The 25,861-nt window shown below is 34.7% G+C and overlaps 2 protein-coding genes across 2 annotated transcripts; one reads left to right on the top strand and one right to left on the bottom strand.

Moving 5' to 3' along the window:
• Positions 1 to 514: 514 nt before the first annotated feature.
• LOC128985671 (TATA-box-binding protein-like) lies at positions 515 to 12,074 on the bottom strand. The gene is made up of 6 exons (XM_054405439.1): positions 11,524 to 12,074; positions 10,568 to 10,701; positions 9,689 to 9,932; positions 2,532 to 2,635; positions 1,391 to 1,485; positions 515 to 834 (listed from the first exon to the last, which is right to left on the bottom strand). Exons 1-6 carry the CDS (start codon positions 11,761 to 11,763, stop codon positions 758 to 760), a joined length of 894 nt encoding a protein of 297 aa, XP_054261414.1. The 5' UTR covers positions 11,764 to 12,074; the 3' UTR covers positions 515 to 757.
• A 1,862-nt stretch (positions 12,075 to 13,936) lies between these two features.
• LOC128986401 (zinc finger CCHC domain-containing protein 17-like) lies at positions 13,937 to 25,806 on the top strand. Its single transcript, XM_054406757.1, has 6 exons — positions 13,937 to 14,044; positions 16,323 to 16,481; positions 16,862 to 16,944; positions 17,656 to 17,785; positions 24,555 to 24,740; positions 25,673 to 25,806. The coding sequence occupies exons 1-6, from the start codon at positions 13,997 to 13,999 to the stop codon at positions 25,763 to 25,765; spliced, it is 699 nt and encodes a 232-aa protein (XP_054262732.1). The 5' UTR covers positions 13,937 to 13,996; the 3' UTR covers positions 25,766 to 25,806.
• Positions 25,807 to 25,861: the final 55 nt, after the last annotated feature.

Genomic DNA, 25,861 nt, shown 5'->3' with positions numbered 1-25,861 from the left:
AAGTAGAATCCAGCAATATAGAACATGGACCTTTTTGCCTTTAAATTTTGAATCAGTACCTTACGGCCGGGGTCACACACGGCGGTTTTGTCCGCCACATATTATTTGCCGTCGCCGCCCATGAACAATCCTTTGTGTACACACACAACGGTAAAATCTACATTGCCGGAGATTTTCACGAGCTGCAGGAGTAGGGCTCACTTGTGAATGCGTATTACATGGCTTCATGATGCATCATAGTAAGGTTGTTGTACAAAGTTAAAATTTGGTGGTTGGGCAAGTGGGCCTACTTGAAATTGTGAGGGGAGATGATGTCATATATATACATACATACAAATTTTAACAAATAGTGTTTTTGGCCTCTAGGGAAATCAAACTGAAAAAGTATATTGGCGTCGACCCCAGGCCTAGGTCTTACCGTGCCACCTACGGTAATAGCTACTTCCCTATAGGGAAATTCGCTAACAAACTGAATTGTGTTGACCACTATTGTGAATAAAAAATAATAAAATAATGCAATAGATACAAAACATTAACTTTTATTTACAAGTTTGTCTCAGTAGAAAAATATCACACTTAAAATGGAAATGAGAAATCAATTTGTTACAAAAACAAAAGTCAATAGGAAATATTTCTCATTTTAGCCACTCGATGAACTGGTCCAATAAAGACCAGAAGTGAAATATTTTAAATTCCACAATACAAACACTAATATATTACAACTTGAGTCCCGCTCTAGAGATTTTTTAAAAATAATTCACTGCTTCTTGAAACTCTTCAGTATAGGGTATATATTGTCGAATGCTTCGTATATTTCTTGCCGGACTTTAGCACCTGCAAGAAAAAGTTTTAAATGCATAAACCTTTCAGAAACTGTTATTTTCTCTCCATTTAATGAAGAAATCTACTAGCGTTTTTAACAAAGAGTAAAATTGAAAGGTTTCAAAGCAATTCCACTATACTCCATAGAACATAGGCCTACAATATTAATTTTAAAAGAAACACTATGGCTTTTAACAATTATTAATAGGAATACTGAATATTTACGGTTGAAAAGTTATTGTAACTTTATGTGATTTTCCCATTTTTTTAAATCAGATAAAAAAAAACTCTCAAATGATTTTGATTTAAGTTAAGTATTTTATGATTCTTATAATCCTAAACAGAATGTTACAGCTACCATTGTTGTAAATATTACAGTCCAAGAGTTATTCCAACTTTTGTGATTTCACCCATAAAATACTATGCTTTCATCCAAGGCTTTTAGGTTATAAAATCCAAAACCCTAGCATTCCTAGGGTTTCATTTGGTTTCAGAATATAAGCATGTTTTTAACTTGTATTTTTAGAAGATATTTTACGTTTCAACACAACTATACAAATAGGCCTACCTGTTAGAACAACTTTGCCCGAAACAAAGATCAGCAGTACTATCCTAGGCTTCACCATTCGGTATATGAGACCTGGGAATAATTCTGGTTCGTAGCTGAAATACAAAACAGGCTTTTAAAATTTTTTCTTACAAGGAAGCTGAATTGGCATCTAACCTCACATCCTTTCGTATATTCATTAAGGTTATACTATACTGAAAACTGCAATGCTTTGTGAGGAAGTTTTTGGAGAGTTCTTGCTCATTACCAGAAAAAAAGGACTGAACGTCCTAAACTCCTATTTATTTTTCAAACCTAAACACGACACATTAAAAAATAGGTAGTAAAATAATAAACCTATTGGCAAAAGTTTTATGATTTTCACATCTTATTAGAAAGAATGTATATATTTTTATCAAAAGAATAGTTGTTATTTTAGTAGGTAAGAAGAGCTTTTTTACCAGAATAACGTTGGTTAGTTGAGTCTTGTGTTTTGAGAAATGTAGTTATTTTATCATTATTATCATTATTATTTAAGATGGGGACGCCATCTATGTGCGTATTAACTAAGACCCAAACATGAGTGAAGAATGGAGTGTGATGCCTTGTATGGCTTTTTACTGAATAAGATCAGCTGTTTCATTAGTCAGGACCATAAAAGCCCCAATAAACAGCTGGGTCCAGTTTCAAACCATCAAAAAGCTACACACTTTTGCCAGGATCGAACCGGCGACCTTTTGATTACCAGGTGAGCACTATAACCACTCAGCTATGTTGGTCACTAACACTAAATACATTACTTTTTACAGTCTTTAAATTTAGTAACCAGGATAAAAACAGCATTTTTTTATGAACAATATTTATCAAACCAGACTACAATTTCGCCTCCCTGACTCTTTTAGTCAACTGTTTAATGTTTATCAAATGGCCTTTATGTTGATTTTTATGTGCATGTTTGTTTTATAAATTGTTGTCATCAAAAGTTAGCAATGAATAAAAAAAAAAAAAACTGAAAAACTATGATTCTGCATTGACTAGGTACAATACATAATGTTATCAGATTGTGACATGAATTCATGATATTAAATGGTACCTATAGGCCTTATATTGCCATACCATAATGTTATAATAGAAATTAGTTATCATCCAAATAATGACATACCTGCTAAACTGCCCATGAGTCAAGACCAAACCTTCCAATCTAATAGGGAACTTCACGTCACAACTTCCAACCATGTTTTGTATTTTGAAGTCAAGGAATTTTGCCTGAAATAACAAAGATTAAATTAATTTCTCCACAAACTTATATGTTTCATTTTTCATAATTCTTTCAACAAATCCTAAATGTATATATATATATATACTAGCTGTACCCGCGGGCTTTGCCCCGCTTAACTTCATAAGTATTCGCATGGCTCAATCACGTCCTGGTTGAAGTTCGTTCGCTACGCTCACTCACCTTCAAGTTGGAAATCGTTCGCTGCGCTCACTTGTTTTCAGGTTAGCTCGTTCGCTACGCTTACTTGCCTCCAGGTTGATGTTCGTTCGCTACGCTCACTCACCTTTTGGTTGCAAATTAGCTGTTGTCATACATTTAAAAAAGTCATCCCTTTTATTGTTTATAATACAGTACTTTTATAAAGGTTTTTATGTTTTAATATTTAACATTGGAGAATTTAAACGTTGTTAAGTGCACAGGTGTGCTGCGATTGGGGTTTAATACATTTGGACTTATTCAAAAGTAAAATAGTTTTCTGTGCTGCAATCTGTAGAAACACTGTGGCACTATTTCAAATCTATATAAATAAAATTAGAGTTTTGTCTGTACATTGCTTAGAATAATGAACTTTTTGGTTATTTTTACATTTCATAGGTCAGAGAAACCGAATCAAACCTTATCTCAATTTCTGTCTGTCTGTCTGTCTGTCTGTCTGTCTGTCTATCTGTCATTCTCTTGGTAACGCTAAAATACGCACTTTATTACAACTACTCCTCAATAACTATAGCACTGTCCCGCCTGAAACTTATTTTCCAAATACTATACATATATGAGATGGTTTTAGACGTATTTCATCGAATATGAGACAGTTAGATATTTAACAGTAAACCCTTGAAAATCAAGTTTTTGTCGATTTTTGACGTGGAATTTCTGGAAGCCCATGTTAACCTTATGAGAAATGAAATTATTGAATCTTAACAGCTGTTTCAATTAAACAAGTTGGTTCTGTTCTGTGATGTTCAATAGCATTAAAGTTACAAGGATTACCAACAGGGTGCAGCACTAGCACTATTATTTCTTTTACATTTATGACAACAGCTAATTTGCAACCTGGAGGCGAGTGAGCGTAGCGAACGAGCTAACCTGAAGGCAAGTGAGCGTAGCGAACGAGCTAACCTGAAGGAAAGTGAGCGCAGCGAACGAGCTCCAACATACAGGTGAGTGAGCGTAGCGAACGAACTTCAACCAGGACGTGATTGAGCCATGCAAACGAGATCAGATAGTAAAAATAAAAGTAAGCCTACCGTTATAGGATCGACCGGCAGACACAGAGGTAATTTAACCTTTTATTGATTGTCATACCGATCCGGAACAACAAAAAACAACATAAAATGAAGCTATGTATAATAGTTTGGCCAGCATATCTTAAAATATGCAAACCAACTGCTGTTCGTTATATAAGAAGGTTTCAACTGAATATTATAAGATCCCCGTGCGTAGAACGGGTACACAGCTAGTCATGACTAATGCTAATACAGAATGTTGTAGTTATTCAAACGTACAAAACAGTTGGTGAAAGTAAACATCTGCTTTTAAATTATATTTATTTGTAAACATTCTAGATCAAAAAGTCTGACATTGGCCCACTTAAAACCCTCTGGGGCAGAGCCCTTTTGACGGATCTGCACCAAACTTCACTCGAACCATCCTTGAAAGATGCTTAATAATGCCTGAAAGTTTCATTACAATCTGTCAAGCGGTTTCGGAGTCCATAATGTATATACACATATATATACATGCATAGTTCCTCTTTTATAGATATAGATTAAATTATAGTAGTAAACAAAGCACAACTGAGCACCCTGAAATAATCAATATATTTTTCATATAAGTTACATGTTTTGGACATGAGTCCATTTTCAAACTTCAAATCTATATATTACTAGCTGTAACCCGCGGGCTTTGCCCCGTTTAACTTCTTAATTTTCAAGATGATCTTGTTTGCATGGCTCAATCACGTCCTGGTTGAAGTTCGTTCGCTACGCTCACTCACCTTTAGGTTGGAGCTCGTTCGCTACGCTCACTCACCTTTAGGTTGGAGCTAGTTCGCTGCGCTCACTTACCTTCAGGTTAGCTCGTTCGCTACGCTCACTTGCCTTCAGGTTAGCTCGTTCGCTACGCTAACTTGCCTCCAGGTTGAAGTTCGTTCGCTACGCTCACTCACCTTTTGGTTGCAGCATCATAGAACAGAACCAACTTGTTTAATTGAAACAGCTGTTAAGATTCATTAATTCCATTTCTCATAAGGTTAACATGCGAAACTCCAGAGCCACTGGGGCGGAGCCGATTTAACATGACACTCTTTTATTTAATTTTTCTATAGGGAAGTAGCTATTACCGTAGGTAGCACTTAGTTCCGGGACCGATATACTTTTCCATTTTGATGTCCCTAGAGGCCAAAAACACTATTTGTTCAAATGTTTAAATATATGTATAAGTTTAGCCAATATATTATATTTACGTCCATGAACGTGATAACTTGAGTAATTTTTGTTTGATTTTGATTAAATTTGGCATGAAAGTGTAAGGCCTTCATGAGTTCGCGAACCAGCATGATCAGACCATGGGAACCCGAGGTTTTATGGGTTAAAAATAGTTTTTTTCTCAATTTTAACCCTAAAACATAAATCTTTATCTTTAAAATATTTTAAAGATTATAAAAAACAAATAAGTATCTTAAAATGTTTTGTACGGTTTTTGGCTACAGGCTATTCAAAAAATCGTAAATTTAAAATTCCCATGTGATTCTCATGGAGAAGTTAACTGTTGTAGTTTGGTAGTTTTTGGATATATTATGATGAAACTTAGCAAATTTATTTTTTTTTTATAAAAACAAGTTGGTTCTGTTCTATGATGTTTAATAGCATCAAAGTTACAAGGATTACCAACAGGGTGCAGCACTATTATTTTTTTTTTTTATGACAACAGCTAATTTCCAACCAAAAGGTGAGTGAGCGTAGCGAACGAACTCCAACCTGGAGGTGAGTTAGCGTAGCGAACGAGCTAACCTGAAGGCAAGTGAGCGCAGCGAACGAGCTCCAACCTAAAGGTGAGTGAGCGTAGCAAACGAATTTCAACCAGGACGTGAATGAGCCATGCGAATACTTATGAAGTTAAATGGGGCAAATCCCGCGGGTACAGCTAGTTTTATATAAAGCTGTTAATATTTTTGGTAAAAAACACACTTCATTGCCCTCCCTGTAGCAGCATACCTACACGAAGGTAGTTTTAGTTACTTGTTAAACCTAAAGCTATTTAAATAAATTTAATTGAAAGTCCTATTAGATTATTGGATATTCGCTTAGTCTGCAGGTTTTCTGTGGTGGGGGAAAATATATACTGTATATATTTTCTTATACTCCAAATAATCTAGGTACTCCATTTTGATAGCAATTGGTCAATGACACTGAACTGATCTCAATCACAACGCAAAAAAAGAAAACGATTATGACTGTGAGCTATTTGCAGTTTTTTATGTTTTGTTTATTACCTATCTCTTCACTCTTTACTAGGGGGAGTGGTGGGGGGTATGTATGCGGTCGCTAATTTTTTCCTAGCTAATAAAATATTTATAATTAAGGTACAGGTGCTTATAACCAAACTCTCAGTTGAAATAAATTATATTTAGGGTCCATATTTTTATTGCAGTTAACAGTAAAAACAAAAACCAAATAATCTTTTGTTAAATTACTTCCTGCAAGATTTTTGCTTTATTTTGAACAAAAACCTTAAAAATAACCCCGCCGCAGCAAACCTGCATACTAAGCGAATTTCCATTTGACTGATTGGATTTACACTGAAATGTCTACTTAAAAAGATAACATTTATTCTTGATTTAAAACTGTTTTTTTTTTTTTTTTTTTTTTTTTGTAAAATGTGAATAGTTAGTAAGAAATAAAAACATTTTCCAAATTTGATCAAAATATGTTCACAAACAAGCAAACTACAACAGTTTACTATTTCTCCATAAGAATAACATGGGAATTTTAAATTTACAATTTTTTGGAATTTTCTCCGTAACTATTAGGCGCATAATAACGCTTCAATATACCAAATTATTTGTTTTTTTAAGCTCTACAAAATGGTTTGGAAAGAAATTGCAAAATTTTATGTTTTTTGTGTCAAAAATGGGAAAAACCTATTTTTACCCCATAAAACCCCCCGTAAACCCCAGTTCCCATGGTCCGATCATGCTGGATCGCGAACTCGTTCGAATAAACGTACGTTTACACGTTTGTACCAAATTTCATCAAAATCGGATCATTTTTGCTTGAGTTATCATGCTGACAGACACATATATATATATATATATATAAATAAATATATAAATATATAAATATATATATATATATATGAATTTGAACGGATGGTGTTTTTGGCCTCTAGGGACCTCAAAACGAAAAAAAAACGGTCCCGCGTCCAGGTCTTACCATGAGTACTACGGTAATAGCTTATTCCCTCTATGGGAAATTCGCTAAAAACTTTGATCAAATATACTTTTAGAGTACCGGTAATGAAATTGTTCGGAATTTAATAACGAATTCCAATATAACATCCTTTTATTTAATATCTAAACAATTAACTTGCTAATGAGGTAATAGTACTGGCATGATGTCGACTTAGACCTGCCCCTTGGCAGGACTAAAGTTGGAGACTAAACTCACTAATTTTTATGGGAAAAAAATATATATCTCTTAGTCCCGAAATTGGTCTTCCAAACCAACAATATTTAGGCACAAGATTATCCCTGCACAAGTTAGGCGCGCGTCTAACTGATCCTGAGCTCACAAACCCATTTTTGAGGCGGCAGCTTTAAATACCTTAAATACTGTGGATCAGATTTTTATACTTAAGGAATGCTTAGCAAAGTACTGGGAGTTCAACAAGGAATGCTATTGTTTATTTATAGACTTCAAAAAAGCGTATGATAGCCTATTCAGAGCAAAGATATGGGAGAAAATGGAAAAATTCGGAATACCAGATAAGCTTATTAAATTAGTAACCACATGTGTCTCAAACTCTCGTTGTAAAGTGAAGATAGATGGAGAAACCACAACTAAATTTAATGTGAATACGGGGGTGAGACAGGGGGATGGACTCTCCCCCCTCCTATTCAACATTGCTCTAGAGGAAGCCCTACAAACAATAAAAAATGCACACATAGGACTAAAACTAGGAACGAATATTAATATATTAGCTTTTGCAGATGACGTAGTACTGATGGCTGAAAGAAAAGAAGATCTTAGGGTTTTAACGGAGATACTAATAAATGAAACTGAGTATGTAGGGCTAAAAATAAATGATGCAAAAACCAAATTCATGATAGTAACAAGAGGAGAAGCTGGAAATAATGAAGAGTTTTTTCAAGTCAACAACCATGAATTCCAAAGAGTAAATAATTTCACCTATCTAGGCGTTCTACTATCTGACAAAAATACGGAAGACATGGAAATTCAGAATAGGATAAATTTAGCAAATAAGAGTTGGTACGCATGCAGTAAACTAATGAAATCAAAACTTTTAACGAGAAAGACAAAAATTAGAATCTACAAAACTATAGTAAGACCTGTACTTTTATATGGAGGGGAAAATTGGATCCTGAGCAAGAACTCAGAAAAGAAAATAATAACTTTTGAGAACAATGTTTTGAGAACTATATATGGGCCAGTATGTGAAGATGGAGTATGGAGAATCCGCCACAACCGGGAGCTAAGAGAATTATTTCAAGACCCTGATATCATTGGAGAAGTTAAGAGTAGAAGATTAAGGTGGGTTGGCCATATCCTAAGGAGAAAGGAGGAGAGTCTACTGAAGATAGCACTCAGAGGAAATCCGAGGGGAAGAAGACCAATAGGTAGACCGAAAGCCAGGTGGTGGGGTCAAGTACGAAAAGATTTGGAAAGGATGAGGCTTGTAGAGGAAGATGCATGGGACCGAGACTATTGGCGACAGCGTGTTGGCGAGGCCAAGTACCAGCTAGGGTACAAGTGGCCATGGCAGTCAAGTCAGTCAAGCTTTAAATACCGGAAATATCCGGTTTTAGTCGCGGACTAGCACTAATACCGAGCTCCCAAACCGCCTCTAATAGGCTACCTTAGTACATATAAAATAAATATATTTGCCATAAACAAGCAAACTAGAACATTTTACAATAGGCCTACCTATTCTCCGTAAGAATAACTTGGGAATTTTAAATTTTACAATTTTTGAGTTTTCTCCGTTACCTATAAATAACCGTAGGCCTACAAAAACACTTTGATATGCTAAATTATTTGTTAGGCTCTTTAAAAGGTCTAGAGAGAAATTGGAAAATTTTGTGTTTTGAGGGTCAAAAATTAGAAAAGCCAATTTTCATCCCATAAGGCTAACTTTAAACCCTGTTCCTATGGTCCGATCATGCTGGTTCCCAAACTCATTCAAGTTTACCTCGCATTACACCTTTAAATCAAATTTCATCAAAATCGGACAAAAAATACTAAAAGTTGTCTTGTTTACGTAGACATATTAAACTATATATATATATATATATAGGGCCTATATATACATACAAATATAACAATTTGAACTACTATAATGGTGTTTTTGGCCTCTGGAGACATAAAAATGAAAAATTAAATCGATCCCGGGCTTAGGTCTTACCGTGCCAACTACAGTAACATCTTATTCAGTAATTAATTATTCACATTGAAGCATTGTAAGGATTAAAGAGACTAAAGAGAAAACTCCAAAAAGGGTTATTAAAAATCCCCACGTTATTCTAATAGAGAAATAAATTAAAAGTAGTTAGGTTAGCTTGTTTATAGTTTGTATTAGTCCAAATGTATTGATTTTGTACCATAATACTGACATTTCACAACAAAAAACACTGTGTTCTTCCTGGTACATATATGTAAGATTACTCGTTAAACCAAACTTAATATTTTTGAAATCGGGAATACGTTTGACAGTTAACACTGCGACAGGAGTGTTATTAAAAGTGGTTGAGGTGCTTCTTTACTAAACATCATTGGTTTTGATGATAAAATATGATTAGTTCTTACCGGGAACCCTAGTTTCTGGATAATCCTGGCGTATTTCCTTGCAGCCAGCCTAGAGTCCTCTTCACTTTTGGCTCCCGTACACACCATCTTGCCACTGCTGAAGATCAAAGCCGTCGTCCGTGGCTCACGTATCCTCATGATTACAGCCGCAAACCGCTTTGGGTTGTACTCCGCATTCCTGGCATGCAACGCTATCTTCTTCAGGTCCAGCTTACAGCCCAGATTCACAGTCGAGACAATGTTTCTACAAAGTCAATCTCAAATTAGGTCTAACATGTAAAAATATTTCCAACTATGGACTGTAAATAGGCTTAGGCCTATCTGATTTACTTCCAATGGCTACTTGATTTAAAAAAAGTTTTTCCGGAGACAAAATAACCACGACAATGAAAAGTAGGCCTAGTTGAGCTGAGTGAGCAGAGAGAAGCCCTTTGAGATCGGATCTTATGCAAACTTTGAAATTGAGTCACGCAATGACCGCTGAACATATTGAAGCCAAACTTAATAGGGTTATTCCGGCAAACAATGAGCATGTTAACAACAAACAAATTTAAATTTGAAAATCCCTGTTAAAAACTAAGTTAACATAAAATGTTTTACAATCGGTACCGGTAGCTTTAAGGGTTGCTATGGTGGTTATGCGATAACAACATGGATTTAAACAAAGAATTATAACACAAGTTAGCTTATGCTTATAGCAAACAAATATAACTATTAGGCCTATTGAATTCTGAATTCTAATTCTTAAATCTAACTTAAATAATACAAAAATGTAGGTAGCCTAATAGAATAGGCCTATAAGAAGGTTAACTTATAAAGTTGGAGGATTTTTTAAAGAGGAATAATGAACACTTATTAATTCCCAAGTGTTTTACTTACTGCAGTTGAGGTACTATGCTCGGATCAGCAGAGGATGGTGTCATAGGAGTCATTGGGCCAGGAGTGGCTGGGTTCAGTGTAGTCAGGTGTCCAGACGACCCATGTTGATGAACCATTGGCGACATCATGTGTTGCTAAAAATTATAAAAATAGCCTAAGTTAACATCTTGATACTTAGAAAACGGAATGAAAAAAATGAGTTCAAAATTGAATCCTTACTTAAGGTTCATATTCAAGCTCAGTAAGTTAGCTTACCTATCTAAGTTAATCAGCTAACTTAGGTACCGGTACGGTATTCAGTTACTTCTAGTTGTGTCATTAGATCTTAGGCCTACACTGATATATTATTTTTTACAAGAAGTTGCGGCTGCACTTTACTTTAGGTCCTACACTCATTCGAATGCAAATATCAATCGATATATCGTTTGGATAGTTAGGTAAGGTTAACTCAACCTAACTAACCAAACGATATATTGAATGAAACAATCGAATAATCAATATTTTAACCCTTTGAGTGCCAACGTCCGGGGAACCGGACGTTTTTAAAACGAGCCAAAAGTGCCGACGTCCGGCCGACCGGACGTTTGTAGAAAGAGCCAAAAGTGCCAACGTCCGGCTGACCGGACGTTTCGTAATGATCGAACAGTTGTCATAACAACCGAATGGATACTCGGATTCTTTTAACCCAAAATATATTAACATTGAGTCGAAAGTTACTAGATGCGATACATCGATTTTCGTTGGTCGAAATATCAAAAATTCGATTTTTACGAAATTTTAACCTAAAAATCGCCAGATCGCGCTCGGCATTTTTAGCGCGACCTTCGGGAAAAATCATCAGCATTTTTTGAGCGTTACTTTTATTTCTCGCCTGGCACTCTAAGGGTTAGGCCTAATTCGTTTGTTTGTGTAGGACCTAAAGTAAAGTGCAGCCGAAATGGCTTTATAAATCTTACCGGAGTCTGTGGCTGCATCATACTTTGAGGAGTTGTGAATCCCATAGACGGTGCATAAGTATGCATGGGCCTCTGTTGAGCAGGGGATATATTTTGTTGTTGAATAGGTAACAGAGGAGGCATCTGCATTTGCTGTTGTTGTTGAGCCATGGGTAATATCTGTTGATCTTCCTCTGGTTGATGAAGAGGGGTGCCAATGCTTGGGATGCTAAATCCCGGGCTAGGAAGCATTTGATCCATTTTCTTGTTTATATTAGTTATATAACAAATTAAATGGCAAAAATTTTAGAAAAGTGTGATGAGTTTATAATATGTATATATTTGCTGTTAAAAAATAGCAATTGTGTCTAGCTTAAAAACTATGTGAAAGGTAAACGTTGGCTAAAATAGGCCTAGTGTTAAACCACAATGCAAACGTTGGTATGGCATTGTTCTGAATTGGTAGCAGCTTAGCCTAAGGTAGAACAATCATTAACAAATCATTATACTATAACACACAAATAAAAAGTCTTAAATTCAGTAATTCACCAAAATAAGCCAAAATTTAACTATTTTACAGGTTATAATAACCAACAATGATATGGATGCACGGTTAACGGAGCGGAACGGTACGAACTACGAACGAAACTGAAACGAAACGAAACGAAAGAAAACGGGATCGGACTCGGAAAAGGTAGACTCTTCCTCGTTACGCACCAACTAGAGCTAAAAATACCCCCGCCACAGCAAACCTGCCGTCTAAGCGAATTTCCATTTGGCTGAATTGATTTTTCAATTGATCTATTTAAATAACATTAGGTTTCACGAGTACCTAGGTTTGATGTTACAAGGAAACTAATAAAGTGTGTGTTTTAAGTAAAATAATTATTGCTTAGTATAAAATGAATACATTTGCCAAGTTTGATCAAAAGATATCTATAAACAAGCAAACTACAACATTTTACAACATTCTCCGTAAGAATAACATGGGAATTTTAAATGTACCATTTTTTTTAGTTTTCTCCGTAACCAATAACCGTACAAAAACACTTTGATATACTGAATTGTTTGTTTTTAAAGCTCTTTAAGAAGGTTTAGAGAAAAATTGGGAAATTTTGTTTTTTGAGGGTCAAAAGTGAGAAAAACCAATTTTTACCCCATAAAACCCTGTTCCCATGGTCCGATCATGCTGGATCGCGAACTCATTCAAGTTTATCCCGCCTTACACCTTCAAACCAAATTTCATCAAAATCGGATCAAAATTACTCGAGTTATTGTGTTCACGGACACATATATATATATGTCCAAAATGAAAAAGTAAATCGGTCCCGGGCCTAAGTCCTACCATGAGACCTACGGTAATAGCTACTTCCCTATAGGGAAATTCGCTAACATTGCCTGTTGTGGTGCAAAGAGAGTGAACATGAGCTTGAGGTAAGGAGTGATGTACATGAGCACAACACAAGGAAAAAAGACTGCCTAGACCCCCCTAGATTTAGGCTGGCAAAGAATGTTAAGTCCTTCAGGTACAGCTCCTTTAAGATCGTTCAATAGTCTGCCAGAAGACCTCAAGAACTGCAGTCTCTCAATCTTCAAAAACAGGATTAAGAAACTTTTTATAGAGCAGGCATTTTACTCTGTGGAGGAATTCTTCGAATTCATGGAAAGTAAGAAACAAAACCAGCCACTTCACCAAGCCAAGTAAAAGTTTTTATTTTTTTTTGCATGTGTGTGCGTTTTGAGTTTTTTAACGACAAGGCCCATTCCAGTCTACTGGTCAACGGCTGCTTTCTTCAAGGTATCAAGGCTATTACCACAGAAAACGTAGTAGTACGTTTTCTGTGCTATTACTGAAGTGAGAATCTCCGTATATTGCATCAAATGTGAACTAAAACAACGTGATATGTAAATAATAGAACACGTCATTACAGACCACAGAGTGCCCCTAGCCTAGAATAGGATGAGGACTTTACGCAAAAATAAAGAAAGCTAGTTGGAAATCACCCACAACCAATTGTCCAAACGCTCCTAATGGGAAAAATGCAAGCTATGCATTTAACAACAACCATTGCATTGTGCATTTTTATGCACAATTTTTAAAAGAAAGAAAAGTCCAAGTTTAAAATAATATGAAACTTGAGCTTAAAATTATTTAACAATACAATCAAACTAAAAAAACATCTAACCACACCAAATTTAAGCTATGATCCTCGGTAAACCCAATTTATTAGAAAATCAAAAATCATTTCCTAACTAGCAGGAAAAAGCCCGTGGAAAATGTCGTGGGGTCCCAGTTTATCGACATCCCAAAAGATCGACCCTGAAATAGTCCCATAATGTACAGTCATGTTTTAAGTTGAAATAACGTGGCTACATGGTAGATCAACCACGCCGGATTTTTTTATAAGCAAACTGGAAAGGAAGAAGAAAACGGCTACAATTGTGTTTGTTTGTAATTTTTGTAAAAAATAAACAAAAACACTAAACTGTCAAAATGAATGGAGACAGCTCAGACTTATTAAATTCCATATTTCTTGGAGAGGTAGGGACCTATTTATTACAACAATTTTATTTTTGGTTCCTTACTTCTATCGCATGTGCATGATCCTTTACTGTGCAATAGAGCCTACATCTGTGACTAAAAAACTCAAATTGGTAAAATAATAACTTAGGCCTAGATCAAAGCCTCACTAGAAAAAAGTTTTTTCTAGTGGGGCCCAAAACTGTTTTGAGCTTGGTAACCGAATTAACTATAATAGGCTATTTGACTCCTTACTTTGATTATAACTCTAACATCAATGCATTAGTTAAATGTTCAAAAGTAGGCTAACTAAAATAGGCCTAATCAATGTCAAAAAATTTAGCCTAAGTTAGGTTTAACTTGGTAAGTAGGCCTAAGTTACCCATGTAAGTTAGTTTCATAGTTATTATTTTTTTTAAATAATTATGGGCTGCACTTTACTTTAGGTCCTACACTCATTCAAATGAAAATATAGATTATTCGATTGTTTCATTCGATATATCGTTTGGTTAGTTAGGTTAGGTTTTTACCTTACCTAAGTTTAACTAACCAATCGATATATCGTTCAATATTTTAGTTCGAATGAGTGTAGGACCTAAAGTAAAGTGCAGCCTAATTATGTTTGAAGCACTTAGGCCCTAATTCATTCTTATACTAATTCAACTTATAAATAATTTATGAAACAGTACTTTATTAGGCCTATTCAAAGTACTAAGTAGGCCACACTACAGGAATTGAACTACACCAACTAACACTACCATTTACACAGTGTTTCAGCGCTCAAGTTACAGATGTCACACTGACAAGGATGAAAACACAATGAACAAAGTAGCCTAAACAACACTGGCAGGGACTGACAAAGTTTGGTACTTTCGTGTTAAGGGGAACATTCATTATTATCGATGATTCTTTTTTATATTTTTGTTTTCCTTTACGTTCCATATTCCATCTGTTTTATATTCTGTTATCTGTTTCCATATTCCATATCTACAAACGCATTTAAATTACAGACAAAGAGACATATCAATTATCAATTATTTAAGATGGGGACGCCACTATGTGCGTATTTTAACCCAAATATGAGTGATGGATGAGTAGCGCGATCTTGTAGCCTTGTTAGTGACTAAGGCCGACATGTTCCTTAGACACAGCTGTTAATTAATAGCCCATACAGCTAATGGCAACTAAGGGAGCTACAGTTTATAGTGGAATCCGAACCACATTTTTTTTCCTTGTAATTTACGAATTGGTCTATTTATCAGGATAGTACTGTGGATTGTCGTAGTACTCACTAGTGCGGACGTTAATCCACACGAGGGAGCATCGCATCCACAGTGCATCCCTAAAAATATCCACAATTCGTGACCTCCTAGTAGCTGGATTACAGGACGACGCCACCCGTCGCAAAAATGTCTAAGTTATACTTAGTTCAATAACCGAGTTATTGAGTTATAACTCGTATTAGAGAATAAGATTAAGAACTAATCTTGTTTAGGCAAAAATAATAGTAATAGGTATATTGGATTAAGAAATTAAACTATTCTAAAAACTAACCTAACATAACTGAAAAACTAACCAAACTTACTGTAGGCTAAGTTACCGTTTCAAAATTAAGTTTTGATAACAGAAAAGTCATATGGGAAAATAGGCTATCAAACGGAATTTTGAAATGTTACAGCAAGTTTGGTTAGTTTAGAACAGTTTTATTTCAATATAATTTTTTTTTTTATTGTTTGTTGACACTGAACAGTAAGTTATTTATTTATCGTAGTTGTCAGCTGATAAGTTTCAATTTGTTAACATCAATACATCGAATACAAAAATAAAATATTGATATGAAATCATCAATAATAATGAATAACCTAAATTTTCATGTTTTGACAGGTGTACATCCGTGACAGTGGAATAAGTGGCCGTGGTGGGGGCGGGGTGGGTGAGAGCTGTTGCGTAGCAACCACAGAGCAGGAGCGAGTGTGGTGTAGGGTAGGCGGTGTAGCTGGCGATTGGGGTCGGCCCTTGGCCGTAGGGCTATCACGCATGCAAATACAACCACCAAAATTTTTTACTTCTTAATTTTTCTGTGCTCCCCCAAAAAAGCCAATTGCCTGGGGGCCTAGGCACGTGCCTACCATACTTCTTTCTTTGGAAAATCAGCCCTGGATTGTCCGTTAAATATAGATTATTACGTCTACCATGGGCTATTTAACTGTTAATTAATAATTTTAAATCTTAGATCTGTTTCCTGAGCCAAGTGAGTGTTCTGTAGTGACCAAGTTATGTTTTCATGTTTTTATTTTAGGTCGCAAGTGTCCAGAACTATGGAGCATTCATTTCTATTCCAGGAAGCAAAAATCAAGGATTGGTTCATAAGAGTCAGGTTTCAAAAGGTGTTGTCGATGATGCAACCGAAGTACTTCAGAAGGGAGAAAGAGTCTGGTGTAAAGTTATCAAAATATTGGTAAGTGATCGAAACAATTGTGATTTAATTCACGCCAGAGTTATTTGCATTTTTTGTCGTAAAACCTAAATTTTTTATGTTTGATTAAATATAAGTACCATTTAGCTTAATATAGTTATAGGCCGAGGTCACTGCTTGATATTAAATGGTGATGTTTGATCTTGATAAAATTTATTTAAGAAAAAGCAATCTTGATAATTGGACAGCCTCTGGTTGGCCGGATTATTGAGTGACAACTTTCCTATTCCTCGGTAGGTAACTTGGATGACTTTCATAACTAAGTTAATAAATTTTACGGTAGCCTGATAAATCATGGTAAATCCTCCATGTAGATAATTAACTTCTATTTGAATCGGTTTTGATCCATGTTTGGTGCTTAGGAGGATGGAAAGATTGCCTTATCCATGAAGGTTGTTGATCAAGGAAGTGGTCGAGATTTGGATCCTAATGGAGTTCAATTCCAGTAAGTTATAATTTTCAAATTAACTCTTTGAAAATCTAGTTTTTGTAGTATCTTATCCATATTATATATAAGTAGTCTAGACAACGTTAAATCTGTTTTTATAAATAAACTGGGTTTTTCTCTTGTTTACTATCTGATTTTGGTTAAATATTCAACTGAATGAATAGCTATAATAAAATTACAATTCACACACCCAGTCCGTTAATTAAGAAATTTGGTCACCTTCACTGGATCTTTGAAAGCAAACTCTAGAAATAAATCAAACATTAAGGGAGCAAACCCTAAATGAAACTATCTATCTAGTTGCCATTTGTCCCTACTCTAGATCTTAAACTTATAAAATTACACCTTAATCATGAAAATCGGTTAAGAAGAATGGGCGGAAAAGGGATGTTACAGAGGAAACCTTTATTGCAATTGCAATATTCCAACGCAAATCGGGTGTAAACTCTAAGTATAAAATAAGGCATATTAATAGACAATAGACAAAGCTTTATTGTACACAACGTCTGAACACAAAAATTGCAAAAGTAATTCCCAAGCTTGTACATGGTCATTTTATAGCTAAGTTCCTTAATCTAAATTATCCCCTAACAAAAGTGATCTCTAATAGTTAATAATAGTTAATATATAATAGTTAATATAATATAGTTAGTATAATAGCTAATAGTTAATAGTGATCTCTAAGTTATAGTGGTCTCTTGCTTTAAGCCAGGATGAACAAAGGCGCAAGAGCATGCCAGCTGGCGGTGGACGAAGGGCCATTACCTTAGAGGCAGTTCTCAAAACAACATGCACAAAATGTGGAGTCAACGGTCACTTGTCCAAAGACTGTTTCCAAGTAAGAGTTACTGGTACATCACATTTTTAATTAGATTTTATGGCCAAGTTGAAATACCATCAGTTATTATGCCTATTGATTCTTAAAGATTATTGCCACCAAAACTGAGGATTAAAAATTATATAATAATAATAAGTATTATCATAGTTAAAGGTTAACGTACCTTATTCATATTCATGCATATGGGAAGTCCTCAAAATTGGGGACAGTTAGGGGCAGTTCTTGAGCTCGGGATTTCATTGTCCATGGTTAATCACTGACTAACGTAACCGACAGCTAAAGAATAACTTCCCAAGACAGTAAACACTGGTAAAAGCTGATATTATTTATAGTCAATCGCAATACAACTGTAGCGTAATGGCAGGGATTTGCAGGAAAAGTTTTGTGATGTGTCTGATGATGACAGCATAGCTTGCAAAAGGCCTCATAAAAATGAAAACGTATGAATGTTGGTGCAGTTTTTACATTTTATTGAAACCAATGTTTACAGTTCTTGAAGGAAATTTTTGTTTAGATGTTGGCAACAGGGGCTTGAACACTGCTTTCTTAACTGCAAAGGACTTCCAGAGTCTAATGACTGTAAGGTGCCAAATTTTAAGGGGGGTAAAAACGTACTACGAATAAATGAACATCAGAACTTACCCGATTTTTAACCACAATAGCCTACTCCGAGGCCTATGTGTTGGCCATAGCTTGGGCTATGGGCCAAAGAACGTAGGCCTATTTTTATTCACAGTGAAGTACACAAACACATCCACAACTACATATTTATTCATAATAGCACTTCGTTTTTTTTTTTTTTTTTTTATTTACACAATACGTTCTTTATAAAGTACATTTCATACATAAGAACAGGTGTTTCGTCATAGTGATGTATTATATAGTAAAATTAATAGTTAAAATAATTAAAATAAACTCATGTAGGATATCAGAGAATTTTTATCTACATTATAGGGTTCTCCAAAAATTCGTCAAGTGAATAGTAGGCTTTCTCAATTATTTTATCTTTTATTTTATCTTTGAATTGAGTAGCATTTAAATTTTTAAGATACAGGGGTAATTCATTGTACAATCTAAGTCCCATATATTGAGGGCTGTTCCTAAAAGTCGTCGATTTGTGATGTGGTAATCTGAAATTATATTTATTCCTTGTATTATAATTATGTGTAAATTTGACTGCATCTGAAAAATTTTCCTTAGTGTTATGTATCCAATTTAGAATTTCATTTATGTATAATCCAAAAATGGTGTGAATTCTAAGATTTTTAAACAGGTTTTTACATGATTTTCTCCTTCTTGATTTGGTTAAGATTCTAATAATTTTTTTCTGTAAAATTAGTAGGGATTTGACTTCTGTTGACACTCCCCACAGTATGATTCCATACCTCAAGATGGATTCAACGTATCCATAGTAAACTGTGATACATGTATCCTGAGGTACACAGTTTATCAGGTGAAAGAAAGCAAAAGAAATAGATCTTAGTTTGCCTTTCATCTTATCTATGTGAATCTTCCAATTAATATGAGTATCAAGCAATACACCCAAAAATCTATGAGATTCTACTAAATTTGGAATTTTATCAAGAATTACATTGTTTTTTAAAGAAAATTTAATTATATGAGTTTTGTCAATATTCAGCTTTAAACCATTATCTGTAAACCAATTTTTCATACAATCCAAAGTGTTTTCTATTGATACAATTAAGTTATTTACTGAATCCTCTCTTATGATTGCTGTTGTATCATCAGCAAATAAGATTAAATCTCTGCCAATAGCTTTTGGAAGGTCATTAATAAAGATCAGGAAAAACAGAGGGCCCAATATTGACCCTTGAGGTACACCATAATTAGATAAATTCCAGTTTGACATATGTTTCACACCGTTTTTGGTCACTATTGTTCTATACTTTCTGTTCTGTAAATAAGAGTCTAATAAAGAAAAACTTTTACCCTTTATACCGTAGTCTTTTAATTTAGAAAGCAAAATTGAATGATCCACACAGTCAAAGGCCTTAGACAGGTCACAGAAAACACCAGCAGTAGTTTCAGACCTGTCCAAAGCCCCTGTAACATCATTGATAAATTCAATCAGTGCACTGTTGGTGCTGAATGTCTTTCTAAACCCAAACTGTTTTTCATAAAACAAATCATTGCTGTTAAAATAGTTTACTAGCCGGAAATTGATAACTTTTTCAAATATCTTTGAAAAATTACTTAAAACAGATATTGGGCGGTAGTTATTTATATCGGTTCTAGCCCCTTTTTTGTATATCGGAGTAATATGAGAGTATTTCAATTTTTCCGGGAAAATACCACATTCAAAACATTTATTAATTATATCTGAGAGGGGTTCAGCAATTTTATTTGCTACTGCTTTGATGAGTGAAATGGGAACTTCATCCCAACCCACCGATGTCTTATTTTTCAAAGAAAATATTATTTTTAAAATTTCATTTTTGTTGGTTGGTTCAAAGTTGTACAGTGAACACCCCTTTATATCCACAGATATTTTCATATTTGGATGGACACCCTTTACAATAGGATTTGGCAAGTTTAAGCTATTAACAACATTTAAAAAAAAAGAATTAAAAGTTTTGGCAACAACATTTTGGTCTTCAATTAATTCATTATTAGAGACTTTTAATGAAATATGATTGCCACAACTATCCTCTTTTCTAATGCCTAATTCTTTATTTACAACTTTCCACATAGCTTTTGGTTTATTTAATGCATTATTTATATATTTGCTGTTAGACCTTTTTTTAGAACTATTTACAACTTTACGAAATATCTTTTTATAAGACTTTACATAGTTAAGAAAAATTGGGTCTGTACTGGTTTTGGCTTGCCAATGCAACTCACGCTTTCTTTTGCTAGAAACCTTGATACCTGTTGTTACCCAATCCAATATAACAGTTTTTATCTTAGATTTCTTTTTTACAGCCTTTAGTGGGAAATAATGATTCAACTGCCCTATAAAATAACTCAAAAAATGGTTGTAACTATCATTAACATTACAATTATCCAAACATAATTGACTTTTGTCCATTTCAAAAGTTTTTACATATTCGTTCATAGCATTTTCACTAAAAGTTCTTTTATAAAAAACCTTTTTGTTGTTGTCATTTATCAATTTGTTAGGTAGATTTATAAACAGTGCATTATGGTCAGATACACAAAGACCAATATTATATTTACAGATAACCTTGAGTTTTGTTTGAGTCGCAATGTTATCAATGCAAGTGCGAGAGTTACCTGATATTCTTGTTGGTTCATTGAAGTTTAGATTAAATCCATTACATTCAATAATATCATAGAATTTTGAAATTAAGTTGTTACTTTTGAGAATATCTATATTGAAATCAGAGGCCAGTATGATAGATTTAGTTTTGTTTTCATTTTTTAATTGATTCATTAAAAGTTCTAGTTTAGTGAGGAAAAGCTTTCTTATGTTATATTCTGGAACTGTATAAATTGATACCACTAGTAAATTCATTTCCACAATTTCAACAAATGAACCTTCAAAAATGAAATCCTCATTTAATACTTCCAGGTCTGCTCTTGTTTTAAAGTTAAATTCTTTATGCACTAATATACAAGAACCTCCTCTTTTTTTATTATTTTTTCTTATAAACACATTTCCCAAATTAAAATTATCAAAGGTGTTAAAAATATTAAATGAGTCCTCATTGATCCAATGCTCATTTAGTGCAAAAATCTTAATTTTACGTCCAAACTGTGATAGAAACATATTTAAATCAGCCACTTTACCTGGATTTAAGCCTTGAATGTTCATATGCATAAACATATCATGAACTGATCTCTGAAGTTTCAATAAAGAATTCTCATTGTTAAAAGTACTTTCTACCCTACTACAAAAAATATTATTTACAATAGATGTCTGAAAACAGTGAGTTGTATTACTATTTACATTGGATCCAATAATTGGCTGATTTTTGAGTTTAAAGATGAGGGCACCTCATTCTGATTTTGACCAACATCAGCACTCACAACAGAAGCCATAGCACAGACACTTGCATCTGGGTAAGGTAAAACATTGCACTGCTCTGCTACATTCATCACTTTCACTGATGAGCTTGATCTTGATTCCTCACAGCTGGACTCTAGATGATCTGGAGCAACTCCATGGTTAAGGAGATTCTGTTGTAGGGCTGGGCTGGAACAATTCTTTCCTTCTTGTAGATTTTTCTTCAGGGTTGAGAGGTGTACATCCGTAGTCTCCTGGGAAAGCAAACATGAGGGTTGAGTGGCATCACTGTACTCTGCAGCAATAGATGATTGCAGCTTCTCGAAGAAGTCAGAGTGGGAAAGCCCCCTCCACAGTCTTCTCCTTGCAGCTGGCTGTTCATGCGATATGATGTAGACTGTTGCCTTTGTACTTTGTTGAAAATGTACAATATTCTTCACAAAGTGTTCTATTTCTATACAGTCACGAACACATCCCATTGCCGAACAGATGAGGGTCTTCAGATTTTTGTTTTTAAAATCTTCCTTTAGTTGTTCAAAGGCCTCATCATAATCTTGACTTGATGGTTTCCCATTATAATCATTTTTGGTAACTAGACTGTAGATATTGGCGGGTAGATATTATCGTTTCACATAATAAAGTTAAACCGGCCGATTTTACAGATATTTAACGCCGACGACGACATAACCCCAAACTGGTGTTTATTTGTTGACAGACGACAGACGAAACTAGACCAGCTCAACAAGTGAATTTGCGATCAGCTGTTGTCTAGTAGTACTTGAGTTCGCCGCTTGAGCGCGTAAGCCTCGAGCGGGCAGGAACGAAGGATTTTACTCCAAGACAGGATTATTCGTTCATACGCCGTCTTCGAAGTAACTTCGTCGTTACACCTACGCTCGCACGATAATTGACACGACTGTACGATTTTGTTACGAAGGTTAGCTAGAATACTTAGTTAGGACCGTTTCACGTTTTACGTTATTTTCATTTCACGCAATTCTTAATCTATTATTCATATTCGCTTTATTAAAGTCCCGATTCGAATTGTCTAAATTTAATAACTTAACTTGAGCCTTGACCCGCCAGTTCCTGCCTGCCAGTGACTAGCGGTGGATATCTTTCGGTTCGGTTAAATTAATTTGCTACGAAATTACGTTTATTCTGTTCGTTTAACGATTAGTTATTACTTAAATTATTCTAGTCAATTCGTCGTTTAATACCCCGAGACTTGTCGTCTGAGTTCTAAACCCCGTCTTTGGCGGGTGAAAGAATCAAGTCTTGGGAGCAGGCTGATTTGAACAATCAGCTACGTAAATTAATGCTAAATTTATTTTAAATCATCTCACGTTAAATTCTCCGTCCAATTATATTAATTAGGCCCGACGACTCTGCAGGAATTGCTTTTTACATTATATTCGATTTAATATTCTTTACCCACGTCTTCCGAAATTAGTTTAAAGTTTAATACGAGTATTTAAATCACATTGGCTTAAGATTGAATACTCGTCGGCCCTACAGAGTCATTCCAAAGGTTGGTTAGGCAAAATTTAACAAAACACTTTAACGAAGGTAAGGATGATATATAGCTCCAACTGAGCGTCTGCAGGATTTCCTGAACGTTTCCTGAGCTCTGAGCCTTCGATTAAATTTTAAATAAATTGATCAGTCAAAGCCGTGACAACTTCGTATCGACCCCTGGATTTTTCTCGGCTCCTTCTGAGCACTCCGGGGAAGAAATTTGAGTGTGGCCGGTTCTAGGGGTAGGCCTAGCCTGATTTGGTGAATACTAGTTTATTCCCCCCCTAGAATTTTGCGTCACATGACTCGATGTCAAGAAAGGGGACAGTGGCCTCGAAGTATTCAGTGTTACCTTTTGTGTTACTTAAGTGAAGTGGAGCCTACAATTTTTAAGCCTACTTGTCCTGTCCTTTACATTACTAATCTGATTTTCATATTTCTGGAGTGTTATTTCTTTTACTTGGGATGGTTTTATATTTGACCTTTAGTTGATTGTTAAGTTAAATCTTATATGGTTGACAGGGTTTTAAAATGTTTTAATATGGCCTTAAAGGTAGTGAAATTGTTCAGAGTTTAAGAGACCATAACTTGGAATTATTTGTATGAATAAAAATAAACAAACTAATGAGATGGTCCGTTGTTCCATTGTCCAAGATTATCTAATTCACACTTAAACCCAATGGGGAAGTAATTAATGCGCTGCCTGTAGCACCCTCTGTTGGCAATTAATTGTTATGGAAAGAAAACCTTAAAAAATAAATTAATAATTCTTTCACCATTTTGTTTACAGTAAAATTGTCTACAAAAAAGTGGTAATTGGATAGTGAAAGTCTAAAACGAAATAATTAAACTATAAAGATTTAAATTGATTTACAAATTCCAAGATTGATCCAGACACCACATGACACTACTATTATAAAGTTAGATTGAATACCTACGTAGAAAACAAGTTGTTTACTCTTATAAGTACAGTAGAAACCCAGTTAACCAAAATAAAAGCAGGAGAATCGTTTCGGGAAACAAATTTTTTGGTAATCCGTCATATGCTAAAAATAGTCTTTGTATTACCACTGGTGTATAGGAAAAAAGAATTTAAAACAATGTCTATATAATACAGTGTTTTGTTTCAGCTACAGAAATGTAACAATGGGTTAGAAAATACTTTATAAGTAGTTTTGTTATGTACGTTTGTTTAAAAAAATGATTAAATCTTTCATTCAAGGAGGCAAGCATGTCTTGGTTGTAACATGTCTGTTGTTACAGAGTCCTACTGGGAAGGTGTACGAGCTAATACCAGAAGATGAACCCACTGTACCTACAGTTGATAACCTGCCTCCAGACAAAGAAAAACTTAAGAAAGCACCAAAGAGGAAAAAAGAGAAGAAACACAAAAAAGAAAAGAAGAAAAAGAGGAAAAAAGAAAGACACGCTACCTCTTCAGAATCTGAGGTTGATATTTATTTACTAATTTACCAGGTCTAAATGGAAGGTCGTACTTTTTAGTATCAAAGATGTTTAGCAATACAAAAGAAAGCTAAATGCTTTTACCTACTGACTTTTCTTAGGATCGAACCGGTGGACTTTTATTGTTAGGTGAGCACTTTAACCACTTAGCTACCCAGCCAGTTAAATAAAAATAACACTGAGCTATGTGCTTACAGTAGCAAATGCTGACTTTTACTCATGTTGCAAAATTGGAAAATGCTATTTTTATAAATGTACATCTATTGTTAACACCCTTCTTTATAAAACTAACTTCACAGGTTTCTGAACAAAACCAATTTTTTAAACTTCTGCCTAAGTTCTAATTTTAACGAGGTAAAAGATGTGGTTTCCTTTCTGGCATTGGAGTTGGTATATGACTTTCTAAATTAATAAACCCACTAATTTAATTTCGTGTAATTGTTCAAACACCTGTCTGGAAAAAATTTTAATGCTAATGTAATTAGATGATTCGTACTATATTTACTCTGAACAATGTTTAAATTAAAAAGTAGGCTATACAAAATATGACAACTGTCATAACATCACTGGGTGCCCTTATGAGCTTTCCTATCGACAAATAATCTGCAAAGTTTGTATAAGCTCTTAAATTGCTTATATCTGCTTGTAAAACTTCTTTACATTCTTCACTATCAATTTTCTTCTGAATTTTCCACCAAACAAGCAATGAAACACTTGGCGGAAGCAGGCACAATGCTTGGCACTAGGGTAAGTCATTCCTTTACCCCCACTCCTGGTGGAAAGAGAGTATTATACATCGATGAGAAAAATTAGCTGAGCAGTTGCACTTGTTTTATTTGTAACAACGGGCCTAGGACATGCACTTGCATAACATGAAGTGATGGCAAGAGGTTCTAATCAATGGTTCGTTGTTTTAGGATGATAGTGATTCAAGTGGTAGAAGAGATAGAAAAAAACACAAGAAAAGAGACCGTTCACGATCAAGGTCACCAAAGAAGAGAAAAAAGTAGATTGTAACTGGTAAATAGCTTAACACAATAAAATATCACTGGCAAACTCAGTAGTTCTTTAGTTACAACCATTGGTAAACATCTCTAATCCAATTG

This window comes from Macrosteles quadrilineatus, unplaced genomic scaffold (genome assembly GCF_028750875.1).
Source record: "Macrosteles quadrilineatus isolate MER2022 unplaced genomic scaffold, UCM_ALF_1.0 Scaffold_2__2_contigs__length_208266976, whole genome shotgun sequence".
Taxonomy (NCBI): Eukaryota; Metazoa; Arthropoda; class Insecta; order Hemiptera; family Cicadellidae; genus Macrosteles; species Macrosteles quadrilineatus.
Note: the sequence above shows the minus strand (reverse complement) of the source record. Positions and strands in the feature narration are given on the sequence as shown.

Excerpts from the sequence above, each read along its gene's own strand:
- LOC128985671 (XM_054405439.1), bottom strand. The coding sequence starts at position 11,763 with ATGGATCAAATGCTTCCTAGCCCGGGATTTAGCATCCCAAGCATTGGC. Across the intron at positions 9,933-10,567 it reads AGCATAGTACCTCAACTGCA|AAACATTGTCTCGACTGTGA; the intron begins GTAAGTAAAACA and ends TTGACTTTGTAG. Across the intron at positions 835-1,390 it reads GGGCAAAGTTGTTCTAACAG|GTGCTAAAGTCCGGCAAGAA; the intron begins GTAGGCCTATTT and ends TTTTTCTTGCAG.
- LOC128986401 (XM_054406757.1), top strand. The coding sequence starts at position 13,997 with ATGAATGGAGACAGCTCAGACTTATTAAATTCCATATTTCTTGGAGAG. Across the intron at positions 16,482-16,861 it reads GTAAAGTTATCAAAATATTG|GAGGATGGAAAGATTGCCTT; the intron begins GTAAGTGATCGA and ends TTTGGTGCTTAG. Across the intron at positions 17,786-24,554 it reads TGTCCAAAGACTGTTTCCAA|AGTCCTACTGGGAAGGTGTA; the intron begins GTAAGAGTTACT and ends CTGTTGTTACAG.